We start from the raw sequence: 24,448 nt of genomic DNA on the forward strand, positions 1-24,448 counted from the left end.
TAGATGGCAACAACGTACCCCTTCGACCCGAATTATACACACACGGAAGTGGTATCAAATGTGGACCTTCAGGACTTCCGTAGAACAATTTTGGTCGACTGGTGTTTTGATAAATTTATGTTTTGAATGTTGAAGTTAAACAATTCAAGGTAAGCCGTCCACCCGTTATTTTTTCTATTGATGATATCGATCTAGACACTGGTTTCACCCGGGTTCGAAGCGAGGTGGTGTTGATTCTAGTTCAGGTTTGGATTGCAGCAAGCTAACATCTGACCGGTGGGCTAACCACACTGGTGGGGCTGATAATCAACTAAAACCAGCTCTCTGGAGAGCGGAATCCAGCCTGCTTTGGACAGCTGACACTATGTTATGCGCGGTCTTTGAATGGCAATATCTCGACTCGAAACTATGCATTTAGAGTGAGTTACTATACTGGTGAAATGACATATCATATAATGTGTATTTATGTATATATAGGTCAGTCGTTTATACATTTTAAAACCCAACGTGTGTTCTTACTGTAACGTTAGACGAGACCCTGTACATCCCTCACACATGACCCACTGAGAAGCTATAACCAGAGCCATAACTCTGCAGGAGAAACTTGGGGTAAGGGTATTGTCTGCTGCGAGTTTGTTTGCCTTCCTCATACACCGTTTGGCTCAATACATGTGTTGTTCATTGTCCCTGTTCTAATGGACGTCTTGTTTTTCTAGCTTTCACAAAGTGTGACCCATGCTTTCTGATGAGCTCGACTCCAAACCCGAGGTAAACTCGACGTTACTTTATTAACGTCACAACGATTACTTTTCGCGAGAATCGGTTGAATCCCTCTATGAGCTTTTAAGTACTGTGTAAGTAGTGCTGTAGCGATGAATAATTGGATCCTAGTTCTGATCTGACCCCATTGTTGATCTAAATGTAAGCTCCAACCCACATTGTATAGGCTCTATAAGCTCATTGTCCATGGAGGAGGTATGGTAGCCTCATTGCTATTCTGCTGTCGGTTTCTTCTCAAGCTTTGCTAGATAAATATAACTCCTGCAACGGATCACAATAATTTACCATAATGTTCTCTTGTGGTCTGAACAAATCCTTCAGACCTTTCTTCAGTCGTTTCTGCTCTCTCTTAAGATGTGTGTTTTTCCCATCTCTTTGATCAGCTGCTGGTGCAGTTTGTACAGAACGCATCCATCCCACTGGTCCAAGGTCTGGAGGACTCAGAATCCAAGCACTGCCTTTCCCTGTTGGCGCCCACTGATGTCTCTCTGTGTGGCCCACTGGAGCTCACAGGTCAGCAGTCGGTCGTCTCCTCGGGCTAAAGCGCCGCCGCGCTTTAGTCGGCTGCTGTTATTATCCTGTAGAGTGGGTTCAGCATTAATTTGCTGTGTAACTCGACTAAACGCTAAGGCTGCAATGTGCAAGAGTTGCTGTTTCCGTGCCAGCTTCAGTCAAAATTTGGAAGAAGGAAAAAAAAAAAGTGCTCCTCTCATCATCCCCTCCCGCTGATTTCGCTCGCCCCACCCCGCCCACCCTGAGAGAGAGAGAGAGAGAGAGAGAGAGAGAGAGAGAGAGAGAGAGAGAGAGAGAGAGAGAGAGAGAGAGAGAGAGAGAGAGAGAGAGAGAGAGACTCGCTGAGATTCCTCTATGCTGCTGCCGAGTCTGAGCAATTAACCTAGATCCCCGTTATGTGAGCGTCTACGTGACAGAATGTACTTTAGAGCACATCTCAAACCAATACCATTAGCATATTGTGCCACTAACTTTGATGTGCTTCTTTGATGTGATTAAGAGGTTGTTTCACAATGTTTATTTTTAATTAACACTTGAGTCGTACAAATCTCCCAATTGTGCGTCACACGTGGCGGTGTGTTTAGAAAACGGCCACATCAATAAAGTTTGACCCGACTTGTTGTCGCAGATGGCCGCCTCAGCCACGAACCCGCGCGGTCCCCCACGCTGTCCGACTTCGGGGCCGCGTCGGGTCCCCTGGGGGTCCAGAGCCCACTGGGGGTCCATAGTCCCCTGGGGGTCCGGTCCCACGGCTCCCAGAGTCCCCCTCCCATCCTCCACGAGCTCCAGCAGTCGGACACCCCGTCCTACGTGCTTCTGAACCTCGCTAAAGGTAAGGGCCCAGCCGACCGCGGCCGCCAGACATCACCATTCAGCTGACGCCTTCAAAGGCTGGGGGGGGTTTGAGATGCAAGACGAGAAGGGGCAGGCTGGGGTTAGGCGACCTTCTCACTCACTCAGTCAAGCACGCACACCTCTCTGCCACAACGGTTGGGCGGCATGTATCTCCGGAGGAAGAGCGGGTTGGCTGGTAACTGCAAGGTTGCTAGATCGATCCCCGGCTTGAGTGTCAAGGTGTGCCTGAGCAAGGCACCTAACCCTTACTGCTCCCGACGGGCTGGTTGTCGCCCTGTGTTTCTGATGCCGCCGCCGGCGTGCGAATGTGTGAATGAACGGGGGAATGCTAGGGCAATGTTGTAAAGCGCTTTGGGTGGCCTCTGGTTACAAAGAAGCGCCATATAAATTAGGGCTGAACGATGTGGGGTAATAATCTAATTGCGATTATTTTGACCAATATTGCGATTTAATGCGCGATTCTTATAATTCATTAAGTTCCTCGTGTTGTGTATTATTCACTAAAAAAAAAATAAATCATTCTTTAGTATGACCAACACAACATTGGAAGCAGTCAACATAAAAACTGCTCTTTCCTTTAGGCCAGGCTGATTAATTGATATTATAAACTTCTTTATTTAACTATTGAATTGTTAAATAAAAATAAATATAAATGAATCGTACTGATTTCCAGTCAGTAACGGTAACAAATCACTTTTTTTTTTCTTTTAAATCGCAGCCTTTGCGATATGCATACCGCGTTCTACTACATTGGGATTTCGATTTGAATTCGATTAATCGCTCAGCCCTAATATAAACGCAGTCCGTTCATCCAATGGCCTCTAGAACCGTGCTCTGGTTCCAATGTTTGATCTTGATCTTGCTCCCTCCCTCCCCCCCACCCAGGCCTCTCGGCCTCCTCCGAGCCGCTCATCTTCTCGGCGGACGGGGCGGGCGAGGACGACGACGAGGGCGTGTCGTCGGGGGACTACGGCATCGACGGCAGTGCGCCCTGGTACCTGCGGGTGCAGGAGCTGGCCCACGACAGCCTGATCGCCGCCACGCGCGCCCAGCTGGCCCGGGACGCCAAGGCCAGCCAGGAGGCCAGGGCCGCGGACGTCTTTCACAGTGAGGACCTTTTGGCCCTCATCTCCTCCACCGTTTTCTGTCGTCACGCCCTCTCCCACATCCTATAGAGGGTGATATTAGGGTCCCACCCTCTCCCTCGTAGTTTGCTATAGAGGGTCATATTAGGGTCCCACCCTCTCCCTCGTAGTTTTCTATAGAGGGTGATATTAGGGTCCCACCCTCTCCCTCGTAGTTTGCTATAGAGGGTCATATTAGGGTCCCAACCTCTCCCTTATAGATTTCCAGAGAGGGTGGTGTAATGTTCCCACGGTCCCACCTCCCCAACCTCCCCCTCATCATTTTCTAGAGAGGGAAATATTAGGGTCACCTCCTCCCCCTGAAAGATTTCTAGAGATTGGGGTCCCACCCTCTCCCTGGTCGTTTTCTAGAGAGTATGATATTGGGCTCCCGCCCTCCTCCTCATGGTTTTCTAGAGAAGTCGATATTAGGGTCCAACCGTCTATCTCGTAGTTTTCTAGGGAAGTCGATATTAGGGTCCAACCGTCTATCTCGTAGTTTTCTAGAAAAGTCGATATTAGGGTCCAACTGTCTATCTCGTAGTTTTCTAGGGAAGTCGATATTAGGGTCCAACCGTCTATCTCGTAGTTTTCTAGGGAAGTCGATATTAGGGTCCAACCGTCTATCTCGTAGTTTTCTAGAGAAGTCGATATTAGGGTCCAACCGTCTATCTCGTAGTTTTCTAGAGAGGGCGATATTAAGGTCCCACCCTCTCCCTCGTAGTTTTCTAGAGAGGGAGATATTAGGGTTACACCCTCTCCCCTCGTAGTTTTCTAGAGAGTGAGATATTAGGGTTACACCCTCTCCCCTCGTAGTTTTCTAGAGAGGGAGATATTAGGGTTACACCCTCTCCCCTCGTAGTTTTCTAGAGAGGGCGATATTAAGGTCCCACCCTCTCCCTCGTAGTTTTCTAGAGAGGGAGATGTAAGGGTTACACCCTCTCCCCTCGTAGTTTTCTAGAGAGGGAGATGTAAGGGTCCCAACCTCCCCCTCATACTTTTCTAGAGAGGGCAATATTAGGGTCCCCTCATAGTCTGCTTGAGACGGGGACGTCAGCGTCCCACCCTCCCCCCTCTTGGTTTTCTAGTGGGCGGGTGGGAGATAGTTGGTGTGTCTTTAACTGAATTAGGTTTCCTTACCAGTAATGCCTCATCGTTATCCGGGGTCGGGTCGGGGGGGCAGCAGCCCAGGCAGGTGGCCCCAGACTTCCCTTTCCCGGGCCACATTGTTTCCGTACCGGTAATGCCTTTAACGGTTAATGTTCCCCCACCTCGTTTCCTAGAGGTTTCAATGCCCTAACGTTTTCTAGAGTGGTTGATGCCAGTGTGCCCAAAGCATTAATACTATGCCCGTTTCTCTGTGTTTAATACCCCAGAATCCTGTACTTAGTAAGTCATTGTTAAAAAGATGCATTGGTTTCATATCATTGAAGGACATTTGTTTTAACAAGGACAAACCTTGAAAGCGGCGTAATTTGACGTGAGTCATTGAGAATTTATTGACGTTAATATTCTGAAGTTAATATTTTACCTCTAATTCACGTCAAAGCGGCTGTGTGGTTTCATCCTTCATCCAACTGCAATATCTGACCACTCCAACTCCTCATCAACACTGGAACAAAGTGGGATATTAGGGTCCCACTCCATCCCTTTCAGTTTTCTAGAGAGGTTTATATAAGGTTCACCACTCATTGTTTTCTAGAGCGATGTAAGGGCCAAACCCTCCTTATAGTCTTCTAGAGAAGGTGGTTTTAGTTTGTCTTTAACTGAAATGAGCTCTCCTTAACAGTAATGCCTTTAATAGTAATGATCTCCCACATAGTTTCCTAGAGGTGGTGATATTTAAGGGAAATGATTTGTCTTTTCAATCCCCTAACGTTTTCTAGAGAGATTGATGCCAGTGTGCCCTGAGCGGTAATACTAAGTCAGTTTCTTTGTGTTTCATACCCCAGACTCCTGAAGTAATAACGTCATTGTTAAAAAGATGTATTGGCTTCATATCGTTGAAGGACATTGGTTTGAACAAAGAAAAATCTTGAAAGTAGCGAAATGCGATGCGAATCATTGAGAATTTATTAACGTTAATATTATGAAGCCATTATCTTACCTCTAATTCACATCAAAACGGCTGTGTGTCTTCATCCATCATCCAACTGCAATATCTGACCACTCCAGTCTCCTCATCAACACTGGAACAAAGTTTGCCACGTCTCAGCTCAACCCTCAGTGAGTCCCACTGTGTCGGGTTACAATCTGAAAAGAGCCATAATTGCCCTCCCATTATACTTCATTAGGTTATACACGGTCCATTTAGCCGCGGGGGGGGGGGGGTCGCTCAGAGACACATTAACGGAGTACGTGCCCCTCTCGTCGCACGGAGGCCGACAAATGCCTTGGCGGCAGGGGGTCCGGGGCAGGTTAAAGCGGGGACTGATTGCATTCAAATGCGTTTATGAGTGTGAGTCACAACCCCCCCGTTCATAGCCAAGCCATCAGACCGGACCCAAGGCCGCTGATTAACCTCCACGCCGCCACAAGGGCCTGCTCCAATTCCCGCCCCTAACACTCGTTCTCTCCATCCCTCCCCCTCTCTCATTTTCCTCCCTCTCCCTCTCCACCTCGTTTTCTCCCTCTCCCCCTCGCCGTTTTTTTCGTGCGTTCCATCGCTCCATAATTTCTTCCCTCGTTCCCTCTCTCGTTCTCTCCCTATCCCTCTCTTTCTCTCTCACTTCTCCTCTCCCCTCCCCCCCCCCGTCTCCCCATCGTACCTCTGTTGCCTAGGCGACCACGCGCACAGCTTCGCGTCGGACGAGGAGCAGCGGGAGGCGGCGTCGCTCCGCCCATCGCTCTCCAAGCAGATGCTGCGCTGCTCGTTCGAGGGCTGCTGCCGCACCTTCACCTGGCCCGCGCACCTCAAGTACCACCTCAAGACCCACAGGTGAGGGGCCGTCTGGGGGGTACAAATAAAAAAAGGTTGGAAATTAATGTACAAATATGAACCCAGCTGTTCTGCAATTTCTATAAAACGTTTCATGAATCCATGCCCCACACCCCTCTTACACAGTTATTGTATGTTGTACGTCCTGGCACTTAATGTACGATCTTATTGTATGTTTATTAACCGATTAACCGATGTAAGTCGCTTTGGATAAAAGCGTCTGCTAAATGCCCTAATTGTAATTGTAATTGTTTTACTTCCTGGCACTTAATGTACGCTCTTATTGTATGTTTTACGTCCTGGCACTTAATGTATGCTCTTATTGTATGTTTTACGTCCTGGCACTTAAAAATAGTACTTAGCATTGTGTAGCATCTTATCCTAGCTATCTTTTTTTGTGTACGGAGAAGGGGTTAACCTGGCGAATGTGAGTGATTGACACTTGTTTCTTTGAACATCCTACGCACAGCGATATATATTGTTGTTTCTCGTTCTTCTGACCAATGTACTTAAAGTAAGTTGCTTTGGATAAAAGCGTCTGCTAAATGCCCTAAATGGAAATGCCTCGTCGCCACCCCAGGGTTCCACTGTTACCTGTGATCCCTTGCTGTGAAGCGTATGTCTTTCCTCTCCCTCTGTATACCGACTCTCCTCTCGTGTCTCTGTACGCTCAGACCCCGCATGTGCTTTAAAAAAAAAAAACTTCTTATCTTTTCATTAAAATTACTGTGTCGCATCAAATTAAATCGAGAGTGACACGGCTATTTGGAAAGCCATGTTTTATGAAATTGTTTCAGGATTGCTCTTGCAAGCCTTCCTGCTTCGGGTTTCCCCGGTGTCAGTGTTGATTTTTACAGACGTCGTCGTGATCCTCTGTTAATACAGACGAAACGGCGGTATTAACACTTTTCCTGAATAGCTCGAGGTGGGGTAGGTGTTAGTGCACGGATCCGCAGTGTTATGTTGGAAGGAGCTTTGGTATGGATCAGCATTAGGCCTCACCTCGATGCCATGTAAACCCAGGAACAAATGAAACAAGCGCTGTGCCTGAAGTTTTGCACTTGTTCACTCCTTCCCTAATCCCCCAAAAGTGAAAATATCGCACATTATTTAGGTAGCACAGCGCCGCCGGGGAGTAAGGGTAATACTGACACTAATTATGCGCCTTTTGTCTTTGTGGTGCGTCTTGGTGACACTAACAAGCCGCCGCGCGTTGGAACCCGATTAAAATAAAAACTGCTCTGCGTCATTGCGATTAAAGTGCAGCTCAGGAGTACACCTCTTCCACGGCAATGTGGGTCTGAAGTACTGCCCTATAGTACTATAGTGGTGTAACCTCCTTCGTGCACTCATCGTTCAAACGGCACTACACATAAAACGGCGGTAACACTTAAATCACCTAAACACTGCACTACACAGAGGGAACGCGTGACTAACTTCAGTCGCAGGGTTTGGTCTAGGGCTCCACGTCGACTCAACGCAATGGGGTTTACGGACCCATTACGTCCTTGCGGACCCCCATTGCGTCCACCGCAAGGGCCTGACGTGCGCCTCCCAAAAAAATGTAACCTTGCGTCGAGGCGACGCAGCAGCGAGGGCTGTGATTGGTCCGCTAAAGGCGGGATTATGGCGCCACGTTGACGCAACGCAAGGGGGGTTTACGGACCCGTTACATCCTTGCTGAGTCTGACCCTCCTTGCGTCCACCGCAAGGGCCTGACGTGCCCCCCCAAATAACATTCCGTGCGTGGTGTTCATTGGCGCTTTTGTGGTTCCCCCCCCCCCCCCCCCCCCCCCCCCGGCCAGGAACGACCGGACGTTCCGGTGCGGCGCGGAGGGCTGCGGGAAGAGCTTCTACGTGCTGCAGCGGCTGCAGGTCCACCAGCGCACCCACAGCGGGGACAAGCCCTTCATCTGCAAGGACTGCGGCAAGAAGTTCAGCACGGCCGGCAACCTCAAGAACCACCGCCGCACGCACACCGGTAAGGGGGCCGGCGGACAATAGGCAGGACACACTGATTATGTCATGATGTTTAGGAGAATAACAGTAGGAACAGGGCGAGGGTGATATCATTATGTTTATTAGAATTATAGTAGGAACACACTAAGGATGATGTCAGGATGTTTATTAGAATTATAGTAGGAACACATTGATGATGATGTCATGATGTTTATTAGAATTATTGTAGGAACACACTAAGGATGATGTCATGATGTTTATTAGAATTATAGTAGGAACACATTGATGATGATGTCATGATGTTTATTAGAATTATAGTAGGAACACACTGAAGATGATGTCATGATGTTTATTAGAATTATAGTAGGAACACGATGATGTTTAGAAGACTTATAGTGAAGATGATGATGTGATGGTAAGGATGTTTAGAATGATTGTAAGGACACATTGATCATGATGTCGTATGATTTCATGATGATGACGCTCATGGATAACGAAAGAATAAAACACAATAATGACCGTGTTGACAATTATACATTTTAATTGTTAATGACGATACATTATCTGAATAATAGAACGATAATAATAAGGATCTGGTCATTATAATAATAATTATAATTCATATCACAGAACAATTGAACGATCTGATGTTTCTGTCACGCACGGGCTACATCGCCTGCCTCTCTCGGGCCATCCCATAATACGAAAGTGATGTCTACTGTACCCCTGTTTTCACAGGCAATGATCTTGCCGCTGCATTACGTGTTCAAATGAGCCTTTCATCATTGTGTTTAGGACCACCGCCTCCGTCGCATAGTGGACACAATCCCACCGCAGTCTGAGCAGTTCAGCCAAGTGGCTCCTCCCCAGAGCTTTAGAGCGCTCCTTTATCGGGTTCCAGGCAGATGTAACAGGGCCGGACCGAGCCGCGCGCGTCGGTTGGGCGGCCATTAAAACTATAAAAGTTGTTTGTGCAAGCGGTGCAACTCTGCCTAAATCAGCACATTCCCTCCCCAAAAGACACCTCCCACGTTCATGTAAATGTTGGGATCTGGGGGGGAGGGCGGGGGGGCTGAAGGAAGGGAAAGAAAACAAACATGTGTCTCTCTTCGTTTGTGTGCGGCTCTCTGCGTGTGTGTGTGTGTGTGAATGTGTCTCTCTGCGTGTTTTTCTCTCTGCGCTCGTGTCACTCTGTCGCTGCGTGTGTGTATGTGCTTGTGTCTGTTTGTGCGCATCTCTGTTTGTGTGTGTGTGTCTGTCTGTGTGTGTGTGTGTTTGTGTGCGTGTCTCTTTGTGTGCGTGTCTCTCCGTGTGTGTGTGTGTGTCTGTTTGTGTCCGTGTCTGTGTGTGTGCGTGTGCGTGTGTTTGTGTGTGTGTCTCTGTGTGTGTGTGTGTCTCTCTGTGTGTGTGTGTCTCTGTGTGTGTGTGTGTGTGTGTGTGTGTGGTGGGCGGTGGCGGGCTGTCAGGGGAGAAGCCGTTCCTGTGTGAAGCAGATGGCTGCGGGCGGTCCTTCGCCGAATACTCCAGCCTCCGGAAGCATATGCTGGTGCACTCAGGTGAGCGGCGTCCAGGCACCACCAACCCAAACACTCCGACGACGGCCTCCTCGTTACCACGGCGGCCGGCCCTCACCGTGTGTGTGTGTGTGTGTACCAGGTGAGAAGCCCCATCAGTGTGGGATCTGTGGGAAGATGTTCTCCCAGTCGGGAAGCCGGAACGTCCACATGCGGAAGAGACACGGCGAGGAAGGGCCCCCCTGTGAAGGAACGGAAACAGGTCTGCTTCCCCTCCCTCCGTCTCTCTCACCCCCCTCGTGTTGAGTTGTCTCTCTCCCCCCCGGTCTCTTCCTCAGCTTCTGCCTCTCTCTCTTTGCTCTCCCTCCCTCCATCTCTCCCTTCTTCCCCATCTCTCTTTCTCACTATCTAGCTTTCTCCCTCCCTTCCTCCCCCGTCTCTCCCTCCCTCACTCTCTCTACCCTCCCACCCTCTGTCTCTCTCTCTTCCTCATGGCTTCTCCCTTGCCATTGCGTTGTTATCTGCTAGTTGTTGCCTCTTCACAGCTCTGTTCAGAGAGGATTCATGGGGCTCACACATACACGTGAATATATGACACTATTGGTTGGTATTGCTTGGACTCTATACATGTGAAATCAGAGATTCAGGGACAAAAGTTTTTTGTGGAATAACTCGCACACAATATGCGCTAACCTCAATCTCCTAATGTAATATTTTTTTTATTTGACACGGTGATGTTATACACAGACTACGCCAAAAAATGAAATCAATTTCATTTGAAGTTTTACATTAATTGGAACGGTTCCACAACCTCTCAAGCTTTAAGGTAAACAAACCCAGCCTTGAGGCTAGTTCATTATCCAAGGATCAAATCACGCTTTCTATCAGCGTCTTCACACGGCGAAGCATCGAACAACAGACCTAATCCACACCTTTCGCCTGCTATCTTTAACCTGCCGATTGCCTGGTCTCTATCTCGCCACATCTGTGCTTATTCCTGCTAATGGTGAAGGTCACATCCGAGCCGGAACCCTCGGCTGCCGCTCCGGTTCCTTTTTGGATTCGCCCTTTGGTGGTTCAAAAGTGTTCCTTCGCCACCCGAGTGACCTTTCCGGCTGCGCTCGCAGGAAGCTACAAATGTAGGAGCGGTGTACCCCTGACGGCTCCGTCTGCTACGACGGGGGACGTAATTGAGGCGCGTGTGTGTGCGTGTGACCGACAGGCGAGGCGCTGACCCACAGCAGCCTGCTGGAGGCCGACAGCGAGACCGGCAACGGCATGGTCCCCATGACGACGGCGACAGCGGGGAACCTCCATCACCACGCCATGCTGAGAGCTCAAGGTATCTGGGGGGGTTGGGTGCACCTTACCCGTGTCTGGTAGCGGAGACCGTAGCAGTCTTTGATGACTGTGTTATACCTGGGAGCGAGTCAAAACTCTGTCCCTTCTTAAAGGTTACGAATTTTTCACCGTCCCGTCTTTAAAAGTGATGAAAGGAAGAAGTAGAAAATAAAACGTCCACCTTCTACTTGGGGATGGTTTGGCCGTGACCGTTGCAGTGATTGCCTCCGCTGATGGACCCTCCAGAGGTCGTTCCTGGCTGGCGACGGTCCACTGCTTGCCGCCAGCCTGAGTGTATGTTTGTCCGGTTCCCGCTCTGCTGTTTGCTTCTGCTGCGCCGTAAATCCTTAGATCCTTCACTTGCTCGTTTTATAGGCAATTTTATGGAGCGATCGCCGCGCTAAGATTCACGCACCGGAAAATTGGGGATCCGATAGGTGAACGCGTCATATCTGAATACGCGGCATCACAGCAGGTGTACTGCTGTGATGGGTCCATAGACCTGTTGTATTAATACATTTATTTGCATAATACCGGGGGAAATTACCTTGGGGGAGGGTCACACACACACACACACTAATTCCATCCCCCTTCTTTTCCAGCCTCCGCAGACTCTGTGGTGGTTCTGACCCAACCACATGACCTGGTGACCATGACAACGGCGGGGCATCCATACCCCGAAGATGTGGTCGCGTTGCTATAGATAGTGGGGGGCTCTTTCGTTATTTTTCTATCCTCGAGAATTCCCCTAACGGTTTACCGCCCACTTGTCTTTGCAAACAGGACTGGACTCAATGAATAAATCTATATTTTTTGTAAATATGCTAATAACCCATGGCTGTAGATATTTGTAACTCACCTGACCTGGTGTTTTTTTGGTTGTTTTTTTTTGTGCAAAGGAAGAAGTGTGAATGCAAGAAGTTTATACAACCGATTTTTCCTCAAGTTCTGACTTTTGTTTTTCTTCAAAGACTCCCCAAAGATAGACTGGACACGGATGTAGTAGCCATGACTGATCTTTATGAGGACTCTGTCGTGGTCGTTGGACATTTTCAGTACAGAGGTCCACTGAACCAATGTTTTTATTTTTTACAACTTTAAATGACCCCAGCATCATTGCTCCGGAACAACTTTCAATAACGGGGTATGTGTTACAAAAGAACGCCAACAGTTTAAAAACCAACCTCTATATGCCAAGCTCCGACGTGACATTTCAGAAAAGGTGATGAGATTTTCTGGAGAAAATGAATTACGTTTTGCTCTTTGAAAGGAATATCTGATTCAATACCGTTTTCAGATTGCATCTGCCCTCGGTATCAGACAACGTTTAGTCGCTTCAATCGGCTTTGGCGGGTGAAACAAATAGAATCAGTGCTTTTTCTAATTTACATAAAGACAAAAGTGTGTCCCCAGACACCTCCGATTTCCTCCTCCACTCTTTAACTCAAATATAATGCTACAAACTGAAAAAGGCACACATTAGGGTAATCGAATTCTAGCATGGAAAAACATGTTCAAAACAGACCAGCTCAGATTCCTTTGGCAGTCTACCCTGAGAGAGCGGGGGGGGGGGGGGCGCTCCCCTGAACGACTCGGGGCTCGTGCACAGCGGAGTGTCCGCGGTCAGGCAGGGGGAGCCCGGCACACGCGGGGGGCAACGGGTCCTGCATTTACCGCTCGATATGTTAACACGAGTCATTTCTGGTAAAAAGCCATTAAGGAACGCTCTGGAGGTCGGCAACGCCACTTAGGAAATAAAATAAAGCAAAGCACAGACGTCTGGACGGTCGACCACCACCACTCGTACTCCTGTACATTAGTTACCAAACACCACCGCCAGCTCAAGAGGCTGGGGGTGGGGAGAGGAGAGGCTCCTGGTCCCTGCAGGCCCCTCTCTCACACACACACACACACACACACACACACACACACACACCTCAGCGTATCTTCAGGTTGTAGAAGTGGTCCAACATGGCGCCCAGAGACCAGCTGGCCTCAGCGTGGTTCACCTTCTTGGTCAGCTAGGAGGGAGGAGGGATGCAAACAGAGACCAAATCACACATTTGCCTTTTTCTATCTACTGTAATAAAACATTAGAGGTGACGTGATTCGTTTGTCTTTTGGTGTCATTCTTTACTCTTGCAGAACAGCATACGGTTTGTTACTATATCTCTTAACAAACCATCCATGATGACTATTGACACCTTTTTAAGGTGCAAAAAAGAAATCTATGTTTATATAACAATAGGCCTTTTTTATTTTTTTTATTTTTTTACACACAAACCATAACCTGCTAGAGCAGAGCGAACGAGCCTGGGAACATTTCATTGTTCGCTCTCTCTCTCTCATTACGGCTGTATTAAACCCCCTCGCCCGCCCTGGCTCTTACAAGAGCGGTAATGGAGGCTGCAAATGGAAGGCACTCACGCCTTAATCCTCCCCATTCAACGGCCGAGGTACACGGTGCAAGTGCAAAATGATTCAGAGTGCGCCCGGCATTGATTTTCCAAACCCAGATCTTGGTTCTTGTTTACAGTGCGCAGAGTTAACCGCGGCCGCCTCACCTGTAGCACGGTGCTCTCCTTGAAGCCGAAGCCCTCCTTCAGCAGGCAGGTGATGTAGGTCAGGTCCAGGCACAGGAAGGGCCTGGCAACGCCCGGGCCCCCGTCAGCCATCTTGTTGCACACTGAGAAAGAAAAAACACCTTTGAGGGCCGTGTTCCTTGTTAGCCGAGCTAATAGGTCTATCTGCATGCAGCTGTGGGGAATGAGGCAGGGGTAGTGGGGGTGGCCCGATTGAGATGCAGGGGGGCGTCTCTGGAGCAGCTGCGGAGAGCTGGTTGTGTAATAAGGTGTCGACCGGGGGCGTTCCACTCACCCTCCTTAGCGCGCTTCTTGAAGTCTCTGACCTCCAGCGTGCCCCCGCGAACACCGTCTGTGGGGGAGGGGGGGAGAGAGAGAGAGGAGAGGGAAGGGAGAAGGATGGAAGGAAGGAAGGAATGAGGGGCAATAGAGGGAGAGGGATGGGAGGAAGAGAGGCAATAGAGGGAGAGGTATGGGAGGAAGAGAGGCAATAGAGGGAGAGGGATGGGAGGAAGAGAGGCAATAGAGGGAGAGGGATGGGAGGAAGAGAGGCATTAGAGGGAGAGAGAATAGATGGATGGGAGGGAGGGGGGAATGGAGGCAAGCAGGATGAAGAGAGGCAATGGAGGGATTGTGAGGGAAGGGGGGGTGGGCGGAGAGGGAGGGAAGATGAAGAGATGGCAGGGAGGAGGGAATGAGCGGGAAGGGAATAAGGAGAGAGGCGGGGGAAGAGCAAAGAGAACGGCGGTGAGAATGGGGTGAACTGGGTGGGGGGGGGGGGGGTGTCCTACGACTCAGCCCGACCGCTGCCCCCCTTCATCATAATGAGAGGCGCGGCCGTTGCGTGTGCGGATCTCCATAATTCCAAGAATAGCTGTGTGGCCTTTCAGCCTCGGCCGGGCCGCTAGCACGAGAGTGGCCATTTCTCTAATAACTACACACACCTATATCTTGTCGACTCCCCCCCCCCCCCCCCCCCGCCCTACACCCCTGTGAGACGGGGGCTTGTGACTCACACATCTCCCGTCTCGATTTAGAAGCGAGAGCCGCAGCGCCCTGCTGGGTGGCTGTAATTATGTAAGGCTGGCGCGAGCGCACGTGTGCGCGCGCGAGTACTCTCACGGTTTGTGTGGGCGTGCGCGCACCCACACACAGCACCCACCGATGAGGCCGGCGTCCACGGCGCGGTCGAAGTAGTAGGAGAAGGCGTAGAAGGCGGTGCCGTCGCAGCGCTCCGAGGGCTGGTGGACCACTCCCTTCACCACCTTCAGCACCTCCTGGTGGCACGGCCGGTAGCCCACGTTGCCTGGGAAACACAAGGCTGTATTTACTTATATATATATATATATATATATATGCACATGGGTTGTGCAGTCCATATTGAACGATTGACTGCCGAGGGATTCGTCCGTCGCTTTGGACCCTAGGGACTCCCAGTGGATTTAGATTACTGGTCTTCAAGGAGCCCGGTGGTGGTGGGGCTTAGTGGGGGGCTTACTTTGCTCAAGGGCGCCTTTGTACGGCAGGCAGCGGACGTCGGCGATCGAACCCTGAACCTTTCGTCCGGGAGTCGGACGCACTGGCCACTACCCCACCCCCCACTCTAGTCTACGCTCCGATTATGTTCATTTTTTGATACAATTTAGTAAATCATTATACAATTTAGAAAATAATGTGTTCGTGAGTGGAATGATAAATAAAACGGTCCTTGGAAAGCCAGAAAAAATATTCTGGTAAAAAATAAATAAATATGAATTCCATCATAGCTCGGGGCCCTCTCACCGTCTTGGGCCCCTCGGAGGTGGTAGGTGAGCCCCCCGAAGCTCCACTGGTCGCTGAACCGGTTGGGCAGACAGGCGCTGGTGAAGACCTTCCCCTCCAGCCCTGCAGGGAGCCCCACACCCGGGGGTACCAGGAGAGGATTGAGGAGATCAGTCCGTGATTAAACCAGCGCCGCTCATGCCCGTGGGACACTCACTCCAGGTTTTCAATCAAAAGCCCAAATTCGCCTTGAGCATTTGATCTATTTTTTTCCACCAGCCAGAGTGGGATAATCGACTAGCCATTCAATTGTTTTCAGTACGCACGCCTGCATTTATTTAACCGGCCAGATGGTCAACCTCATCCGCTATCGGCTGCTGGCAGGTGTTCATTATGGGCCCTTGTGGTTCATTTGTTTCCCCCTACCCCCCCCCCCCTCATTCAACCCTCGGATTAATGTGTTAACATAACAGCTACACTTACGAATCCGCATTCCTCCCTCCCTCCCTCCCTCCCTCCCTCTCCCTCCTCCTCCTCCCTAATCAACAAAACAACAACAACAACCCCAGCGCCCGCTCCGCCCTGAAGGTGTCGAGGGCGGACATTTTGAACGTGTACCTTCAGCCCCCAGGGCCCCCAGCGTCGCCAGTCGTCCTGCCATCAGACCATTCCCCAGGTAACTGCGGGGGGGGTCAGAGAAAAGTCGTCACATGGTGCTTACAGAACAAGGCAGTGTGGGCGCCCAGGGACCGCCCTATAGCTGGCGGCCCCCCTTCCGAAAAGTAGGCCAAACGAGCGCCAGATCCGAAGCTGCGCTTCCAGCGTCCGCGTTCTGGGTGAACACACAAAAGGCGTTTTTTCGCAGCGTGAAAATTTGATATTTCAAAAGAGCAGGACTATTGGAAACTATTGGGGCTTTTTCGTTTTTTTTTTTTTTTTGGTTGTTGCTGAAACTAGTGCAGGGAACTAGGTCAGTTGGCTCCGAATAGAGTCTGTTTTCAAATTGTACGTGTGATCCAAGTGGTTGGCTGGGAAGAGAGAGATATGGTGCTAGTGTCTTGGCCACTCTCGGCCATCTATTTTAATCAGGGACTGAGGGACGAACGGCTGCACGTCAACAGCGCCTCAAGTATGGCATTTAGTCTTTAGTGAAGCTGTGAAGTGAGACAGAGAGCCAGAGAACGGGAAACAACACGTCTTGAGAGTGCGGCCTTTCATGTGCATCCACCAGCAGAACATACCTGTGACTGTACAGCTGGTGCGACGAGTTGAACACCTCGAACTGGGCGACATAGTCCACACCGGGGGAGCTTTCAATGGTCTTCTAACACACAGAGCGGGAGAACATCTGCCCATCAATGGTCTTCAAAATCAACACCAAGCTTAAAATAAACATGTTATTATGCACACAATATGCCAAGTGCCTACCCGGAGATTTGGCAGGAAGGTGATCTGAGTGGATCCTCCCCCAAGATCCAGGATTCCCACGGTGTTCTGAGTGTTTGCGTACAGGTGACCTAGAAAAAGATCTACTCTTTACTGTGTCCCTATGCACGGGGGGGGGGGGGGGGGGGGGGGGGGGGGGTCTAGCGTCTAGTTAGAGACGAGCTCTGATCTTATGGAGATACGGGACCTGGGCTGTTTGAACTAGGTTTGAAAGGAAGGAGAAATATAGGGAGAATCCGTAGACAGGCGGCACAGTATCTATTAGTCCTTTCAGTGGTTTTTACAAGGATGCCAGAATTCACAATATGGTGGCACTAACTTTGATGTCGCACGGGATAGGAAGGTGGAATGTGGCGAGCTTCGAGAATTATCTTTATAGGCATGCACGGGTATTGATCGTGTAATTTATCTCGTCTCTTTTATGTTGTTTGGGGCGATAAAAATTATCTGTACTGGCAGGTGCCCAAGAGTGGGAAGGGAGCGGAATCAGAAAGTCAGGAAAAATCAATCGGTGTCTGTGCATCTGCAATTGTAATAGATCAGCTAGACATGGCCTTTGCCAACAGCCTTGCCAGCGGTTATATTTTATGCTGTATTTATTCAAGGCATAAACAGCAAGGCACAATATAAACTCTCTCGATTGAGTGATACCAACATTGCATGTCCTCTCATAATGTTCACACAGGCAAGATGAAACATTTGGTCACCGTCTCCGTTTGGAAGTATAGCCGACTGAAAGTCCAGTCAAACCAGTCTGGTTTGTTGTATATTATAAGAACACACATCATTTGTGATTGCCTGTGGGCTAAATATAATTAATTGAGGTAACATCAATTGATTAAAAGATTCATAGTTGCGATCTATTGCTATCTGTGATGCTAACACTAGATCTGAAAAAATACGAATACTTGGCCAACGTCTCTTCTATACGTGTCTTTTCGTTTTATGATGTGGTCCTCCTTGACTGCCAAAATGTTTACTCATTTGTTTTGTTTGATTATCTTTTAATCAGCATGTTCATCATGGCTTGGCAGAACCTTATTGGTTTATATGGAAATGTGCATACTGGCATGGATATTTCAAAATCAAAATCCTTGTGTTTCAGGGAGGGCTTGCCATGCATCAATGCATCGGGGAAGCCAGCCGAACGCCCAATGTTCATGTGTCCCATCTTCCTGATGGTTATTCCACCTCGGAATGTACCAGTGTAGCAGAAAACCTGTGTTTGCGTGGAGAGCGTGGTGGCAGGCAGGGACCTTTCAGATGTCCTTAAAAACCCACCTGTCAGGAAGTTGATGGTAATCCAGGCCAGCACACCTATTGTACGAGGCAGAGGAAAACAAACAGAGGCGACGTGATTTCAGGATGAACACGCGAGCACGTTGCGGCCGCCCTAAACCGGTGAACTGGCACAACGCCGTCTTGAGTATAATAATTACGGTGTACAACGCGGGCCCTTGAACGAGCGCAGACACTCGACCTCGCAGAAATGTTTCGGAAAAAGCGCTGACAAATAAATTACACTGTGGCACAACCCCCCGAAAAAGACATAATTACAGCCTTGAGTGGGTCATCACAGCACCGCCGCAGGGCCAACACACTCCCATCTTTCCCCCTTAATCGTTATTCCGAGAGAACGCAATAATCCCCCCCCTGCGGTTTCTGTGAAATCCGTCTTGGGTAAACAAGCGGGAATGAAATTGCGTAGCGCTGGGCGAAAATGGAAGGGAGAGTCAAGAGTCCTGAATGGGGGGGAGGGGGAGAGGCTGTACCTTCACTGGTGCCGTCCATCACGCCCACGCCGTCATCAGGCAACAGGAAGGGAGAGTCCTCCAGCGCGTCTTCCACCTGGAGGGAGACGACCAACACACGGTTCAATGCTCAGCGTTGGCGGGCGACCCGCTGAAAGGGATTCTGGGTTTGAGCCCCGATGTCCACCCGACACCTCGACAGTCTGCTACGAGTCGTCCCTGATCAAGGCGGCCCTCAGCCCCCACTGTCTCCTTAATAACATGTATCTTGAATTCGCCGCCGTTGGCTTTGGAAAGTGTTTGCTTGAGATGACTAAATAGTAAAAGAGGGGGTGAGGGGGTGGAGGAGAATGGCGGTAAGTGCTCTTAAGAAAACCGAGTAAACGGAGCGAATGCGAAGAGCGCTGTGTAAAAAGGGGGAGGAAAGGATAAGCCTTATCCGTCATCTTTGATTAGTTATCTCTAATGGTAGCCCCGGTCGAGGTATCCTCCCCACCAGGGAGAGGGAGACTTAATTAATTCTCCCGTGCAGAGATGATTTTTATTAAAAAGTACCTCTCATCTCCCATGATGCCCCAGGGCCCGCCCTTTTGGAGCCCGGTTTCCCCCCCCCCCCCCCCCCCCCCTCGCTCTGCGCGCAGCCAGCCTTCGACTCCCCGCTCTCCCTCCGCCCCCGCTACAGTCACCGACGCTCTCCCTAACTCCTACCTCAGAAGAACCTGTCAGAACGATTCAGACAGGCTCTCCCTGCTTCCTCCTCCTCCTCCACTCTGCCCGCTCCCTTCGCCGCGCTCCACTGAGCAACGGCACTCTCCCCGTCTCCGGTGCTCCCCGCTAACAGAGCGGGACACCGCGGCCCAGTTCAATCGGTTCGGCTGCCGCACTACCTGCTCCAGCAGCGCCTGGGCTTTCTCCGGGGCCAGGAGCCGGAGGCCGGCCGTGGCCCTCAGGATCACCGGGGTCCGCTTCCACTCCAGCCTAGGGACCGTCTTCTTGGCTACCTTCAGCAGCATCTTCACCGTGTGGGCGGCCTGCTCGCCCCCGCATGTGGTGCACAGGAGTTTGGTTAAAATGAGGATACCCTTTGGTTAAAATGAGGATACCCTTTGGTTAAAATGAGGATACCCTTTGGTTAAAATGAGGACACCCTTTGGTTAAAATGAGGACACCCTTTGGTTAAAATGAGGACACCCTTTGGTTAAAATGAGGATACCCTTTGGTTAAAATGAGGACACCCTTTGGTTAAAATGAGGATACCCTTTGGTTAAAATGTGGATATCTTTTGGTTAAAATGTGGACACCTTTCTGTTAAAATGTGGGTACCTTTGGCTAAAATATGGATCCCATTTGGTTAAAATGTGGATACCCTTTGTTATAATGTGGATTCCTTTCTGTTATAATAGGAATATATTTGGTTAGAAATGTCGTAAACATTGGTGAATGCAGCAGAATAAATCTGTTCATGTTTTCGGGGCATTTTGTATAAAAATGACAAATATGTAGTGAAAGAAATCTACTACAATAAAAAAACTCAGATTTCTTTTGTAGATTTTGATATAAACATAAACACTGACGGTGTAACACGTTTGTCGATACTTATACTGCCCGTCAAACTTGTTGTTTTTTATAAACCCTTGAAACTCACTAATGTATTCTCCCTGGCAAACTATTTTTCAATCATCAAAGCGAGTCTCTGAGAAGTGTTTCTTTGCACAGTGTAGAGGCAGCTGGCTCGTTATTTGGTCTGTATTATTTCAGATCAATAGTATCGACCGCATTTGATGAGCCACTCACCGTTTCTGGCGAGTCAGCATAAGCAGACAGGCCCGGTTTTATGGAATGGAACATCTCATTGTCCAACACAGGCAGCGCTTGTGGAGCGAAACACAAAAACAGGAAGGCACCCAATCAACCAAAGGCTAATAAAAGACAAAAAACATAATATTCAACATATGCTCTCTAGAAATAAAATTAGCAGTTTCTACAAAGGTGTCGGATTTCGGCAAGAGAGAGTGTGCGAGAGAGACAGTGTGAGAGAGTGAGTGTGAGAGAAGACGGAAAAAGTGAAGTAGAAGATTTGTCCAAAACGCCCCGAAAGGCAAACTGCCAATTAGTGGTGCTTTTCTCCTGTCTCCCCCGGTGCTGCGTCGGCTAAGTGTTGTGGAGGAACTCGCATCCTTGTTGCTCTCTCTGTCTACTCCGTCTCATCATCGACCGCTGTGTGTTTTAGCTCAAAGTCACAACGTCGCGGCTCCAGACTCCAGGCCTGTCGCTACGGCTCACGGATACGACGAACTAGAACAATGTGACGCAACGTGTCACCAAAGGAAGACCGAGCCGAAACGAGAACAACAGGCCGTTGCCTTGTTTTAGTCAACACATCTATTTTCAAAATAAGTTTGTTGGAGAACGGCAACAGGCCTTGTTGCGTCCTGAAGGCTGAAGGTGAAGACGAGGATGCAGACCTACCTGTGTCCTGATGGATGAAGGTGTAGACGTGGATGCAGACCTACCTGTGTCCTGATGGATGAAGGTGAAGACGAGGATGCAGACCTACCTGTGTCCTGATGGATGAAGGTGAAGACGAGGATGCAGACCTACCTGTGTCCTGATGGATGAAGGTGAAGACGAGGATGCAGACCTACCTGTGTCCTGATGGATGAAGGTGTAGACGTGGATGCGGGTGCCCGTGCTGCCCGCGTCGAACATCACGCCGTAGAAGATGCGGCTGGAGTTTGCCGGTCGGCTCAGGCCCATGAGGAAACCGGCGGCGCTGCCGTAGGCGGCGTCCGGGTCGGAGGTCCGTCCGGTCCAGGCGTGAGGCGGCGCCGTCAGCAGCAGCAGCAGCAGCAGCACCAGCAGGGGCGGCGTCGGCACGGTGTCGGCCCTCATCCTCGCTCCGGAGTCCCACGAGAGAGACGACACACGGTTCAGCTCCTGGCGCCGCGGTGCCACCGTGACGGGGGTGTTAAGAGCTGTTGTGGACAAACCTGTGAGTTTCGACCCACATGTGAGAGCTTCCACACTACACACACCTGAGAGCTTCCACACTACACACACCTGAGAGCTTCCACACTACACACACCTGAGAGCTTCCACACTACACACACCACTACACGCCTGAGAGCTTCCACAGTGCACACCTGGGAGCGTCCACACTACAGTACACACACCTGTGAGCTTCCACCCTGCACACTTGTTGTGGTGCCCGCGGATAGCCTTCCAATGGGGCGGGGCTAACACACACACATGGAGGTAATGGGGAGTAATTATGTTCAGGTCAATACCACACACCCATCCTGGGCACGCCCTTTGTAGTCATTCTAGCCAACCACGGTAAAGTACTTCACTACAATCTGCTGAGAGAGGCACAGACATGACCCCATCAGGACTCGTTTCAGGCTCAACACTAATCTATAATTGACGGGGAATTATTCATTGAAATTTTTCATATATAATTTATTGAGAAATGATATCAACCTTGTTCATATCATTACTAATATATGGTAAAGCCCTTTGTATACATTCGACTTTACACCTAGGAGGTAGCTTCCTTTCCACCTCTCTATTTTAAAAGGTGTTGAGGTGGTTTGCATTCGCATTGCCACACTGTCGTCACGGCGTCTGGTGCTCGGCCCAAGCCAATCTTCTGCCTCCTTTGTATTGTAAATTTCTTTGGCTTGCAGCCATGCAGACGTATCCGTTCTTCCTAGAATAGTGCAGGTTAACATTGTCACTCCGGCCACGGCCGACTTCAGCCCTGGCCAACCCTAAACTCTCCACAATGCTCACATCCCCTCACTCTTTTACCCTTTGTTGTTAGTGCGTTTCCCAATAAGAATCATGTCCATCCAATGTCTCACTGAATGCATGCTTGGTAAATGGCTGCCTGCATCTTCCCTTGATCTTGCTCCAAGAATGAAATCAAATATTTTGTGGTCAAGGGGTGTCCTTATAAGTTATTCTTTATAATATAAGTTTACTGATAAAAAGTTAATAATTACAATAAATCATTTTAACCCTACACCCAAATCTCCACAATCTACCTGTAGGCCTGAAGAGAGATGCCCCTCCCTAATCATTAATGGCCCACATTAAATAAATCGCTGTATGCTAAATTAATAACCTGCACTCAACAAAAGTGTTGCTTCAAGGCAGTCACTAATTGCGGACTTATGTTAAGTGACTTTTATGGATGAGGAACCCTTGCAATTCCAGGTTTGATATTAATACAATATATAGTCTATTTAGCTGGTAGGAGACGTTTGCATTTAGTCAGGGCTTGTTGTCAAACACGCCCTATAAGAGAGCAAGCTTCAGCAGATCAGAGAGGCTGCCTCATGGTAAACCAGAGCATGGCGCTTCTGAGACTTGTAATGAGATCATACACAGTATGATCTCACCATAACAACAAGCATATGTCGTCAACAATTTTAACAAGATCCCACTAGTTCAGTTGGTGCTTGTCGACCGCGATATGAAACAACAATTCCATAATCACGTGATACCTTTCCAGAACACAAAATGCATAAGAGCTCATTTGCTTATTAGTGGAAAAAAACGTTGCTTAAATGAGCTGGCAGAGTAGAATGGTACTGCCCTTGTTTGAAGTAACTGGCTGTAACTCGCTGGTGCCTATTGCCCTGAAGACATCATTTCGGGCGCCAAGCGATCAGCTCTGAATAATGACTTTGATTTAGAAGTTGCGTAATAGAAGTTTGCTACCGCCTAATGCGAGGCAAGCGAGCCGGAACGCGTTGCGTGACTGTCATAAGGACACTTCAATTGAAGGCGTAATCATGTGCATTGCCTAATTACAATATACTTAATTAACTAGACTAAACTATATCCCACTTAGATCACGTTCGAGAGGGACTATTCGGAGTAGGGATTGTGCTGCGGCATGATGAAAATAGCAACAACAAAAAAAACCAACCTCTTGCCTAACCGTAATGATAAGACTTTCCAATAAGGGAGATCTTTGAGAAAACGCAGAGGTCAACCACTGGGCTTATATAGTTGCATTCAATAAAAGCATTCAAGAGAACCATTTAGGCTACCAAATGCCAGACACTGTGAATACTGCGCTTTTCTATTCGTCCGAGAGTAACGATGTACTGTTCTTTGGGATTTTTATATGGTCACTTTTCTGCTTAGTTTGAACCAAGGAATCAAACCTTGGTCACACTGTTACACAACAGGTGAATGGTATGATCATGGACAGTACGCAGTCTATACAAATACATCCGATATCGTCTTGGTTTTAGTTTGTTAGCAACTCCCTCAGATTGTAGAATTGACTTATGAGCTACAAGATGAGAGGTCATCTGTCCATATTAACCTGAAAGCCGACGTGTCTGAATAAATGTATATTTAAATAAAGTTAGAAATGAATTTGGACCCAGAAACAGTGTAGTAGCCACAGAAACCCATGAAACAGTATGTTGTAGCCCCAGAACCCAATGAAACATTTTGTAGTATCTACCTAAACCCATGAAACAGAATGTAGTATATACATAAACCCATGAAACAGTATGTAGTATCTACATAAACCCATGAAACATTAACCCCTAGCCAGTCTAACGTTAGCGTGTAGCCCGTAGCCCATAGACCGTGGCTCTATGACAAAGATAGCTTAGACAAACTTTGAGGAGCACTTGTCGGCGTAACCCCCCTAAACACAGTTTTTGGGTAAATAACAAAGTTCGTGATCATATCTGAAATCGTATAAAATATGAATGTTAACAGAATGGGTTTGTTTGCAGAGTTTGTCGGCGTTACAAACTACTCTCACCATGGTCAGCTCTCGAGCAGCAGATTTGTTTGGAGCCGCAGCTGAGCACACAACTACGTCACTGGCGGTGCTCACCGTACAGCCAATGGG

At 49.0% G+C, this 24,448-nt stretch overlaps 2 protein-coding genes across 3 annotated transcripts; one reads left to right on the plus strand and one right to left on the minus strand.

The window, feature by feature from the left end:
* Nucleotides 1–68: 68 nt before the first annotated feature.
* Nucleotides 69–13,077, plus strand: znf410 (zinc finger protein 410). The gene is made up of 12 exons (XM_079753649.1): nt 69–149; nt 531–609; nt 717–768; nt 1,164–1,293; nt 1,922–2,125; nt 3,034–3,255; nt 6,054–6,210; nt 8,016–8,191; nt 9,636–9,725; nt 9,826–9,945; nt 10,906–11,025; nt 11,627–13,077. Exons 3-12 carry the CDS (start codon nt 736–738, stop codon nt 11,725–11,727), a joined length of 1,353 nt encoding a protein of 450 aa, XP_079609775.1. The 5' UTR covers nt 69–149; nt 531–609; nt 717–735; the 3' UTR covers nt 11,728–13,077.
* LOC307087951 (ectonucleoside triphosphate diphosphohydrolase 5-like) lies at nt 12,906–24,387 on the minus strand. Of its 2 annotated transcripts, none has more exons than XM_079753651.1 (14): nt 24,359–24,387; nt 21,210–21,539; nt 20,359–20,435; nt 19,452–19,595; nt 18,586–18,661; nt 18,095–18,130; nt 16,796–16,884; nt 16,609–16,688; nt 15,986–16,047; nt 15,389–15,490; nt 14,769–14,912; nt 13,902–13,958; nt 13,589–13,710; nt 12,906–13,045 (listed from the first exon to the last, which is right to left on the minus strand). In XM_079753651.1, exons 2-14 carry the CDS (start codon nt 21,454–21,456, stop codon nt 12,962–12,964), a joined length of 1,320 nt encoding a protein of 439 aa, XP_079609777.1. In that variant the 5' UTR covers nt 21,457–21,539; nt 24,359–24,387; the 3' UTR covers nt 12,906–12,961. The 2 variants fall into 2 exon arrangements, with proteins under 2 accessions (XP_079609777.1, XP_079609776.1); XM_079753650.1 differs by having other exon boundaries at nt 16,609–16,691.
* Between the last annotated feature and the right edge of the window lie 61 nt (nt 24,388–24,448).

The sequence above is a fragment of the Pollachius pollachius genome (genome assembly GCF_949987615.1).
Source record: "Pollachius pollachius genome assembly, chromosome: 16".
NCBI classification, from domain to species: Eukaryota; Metazoa; Chordata; class Actinopteri; order Gadiformes; family Gadidae; genus Pollachius; species Pollachius pollachius.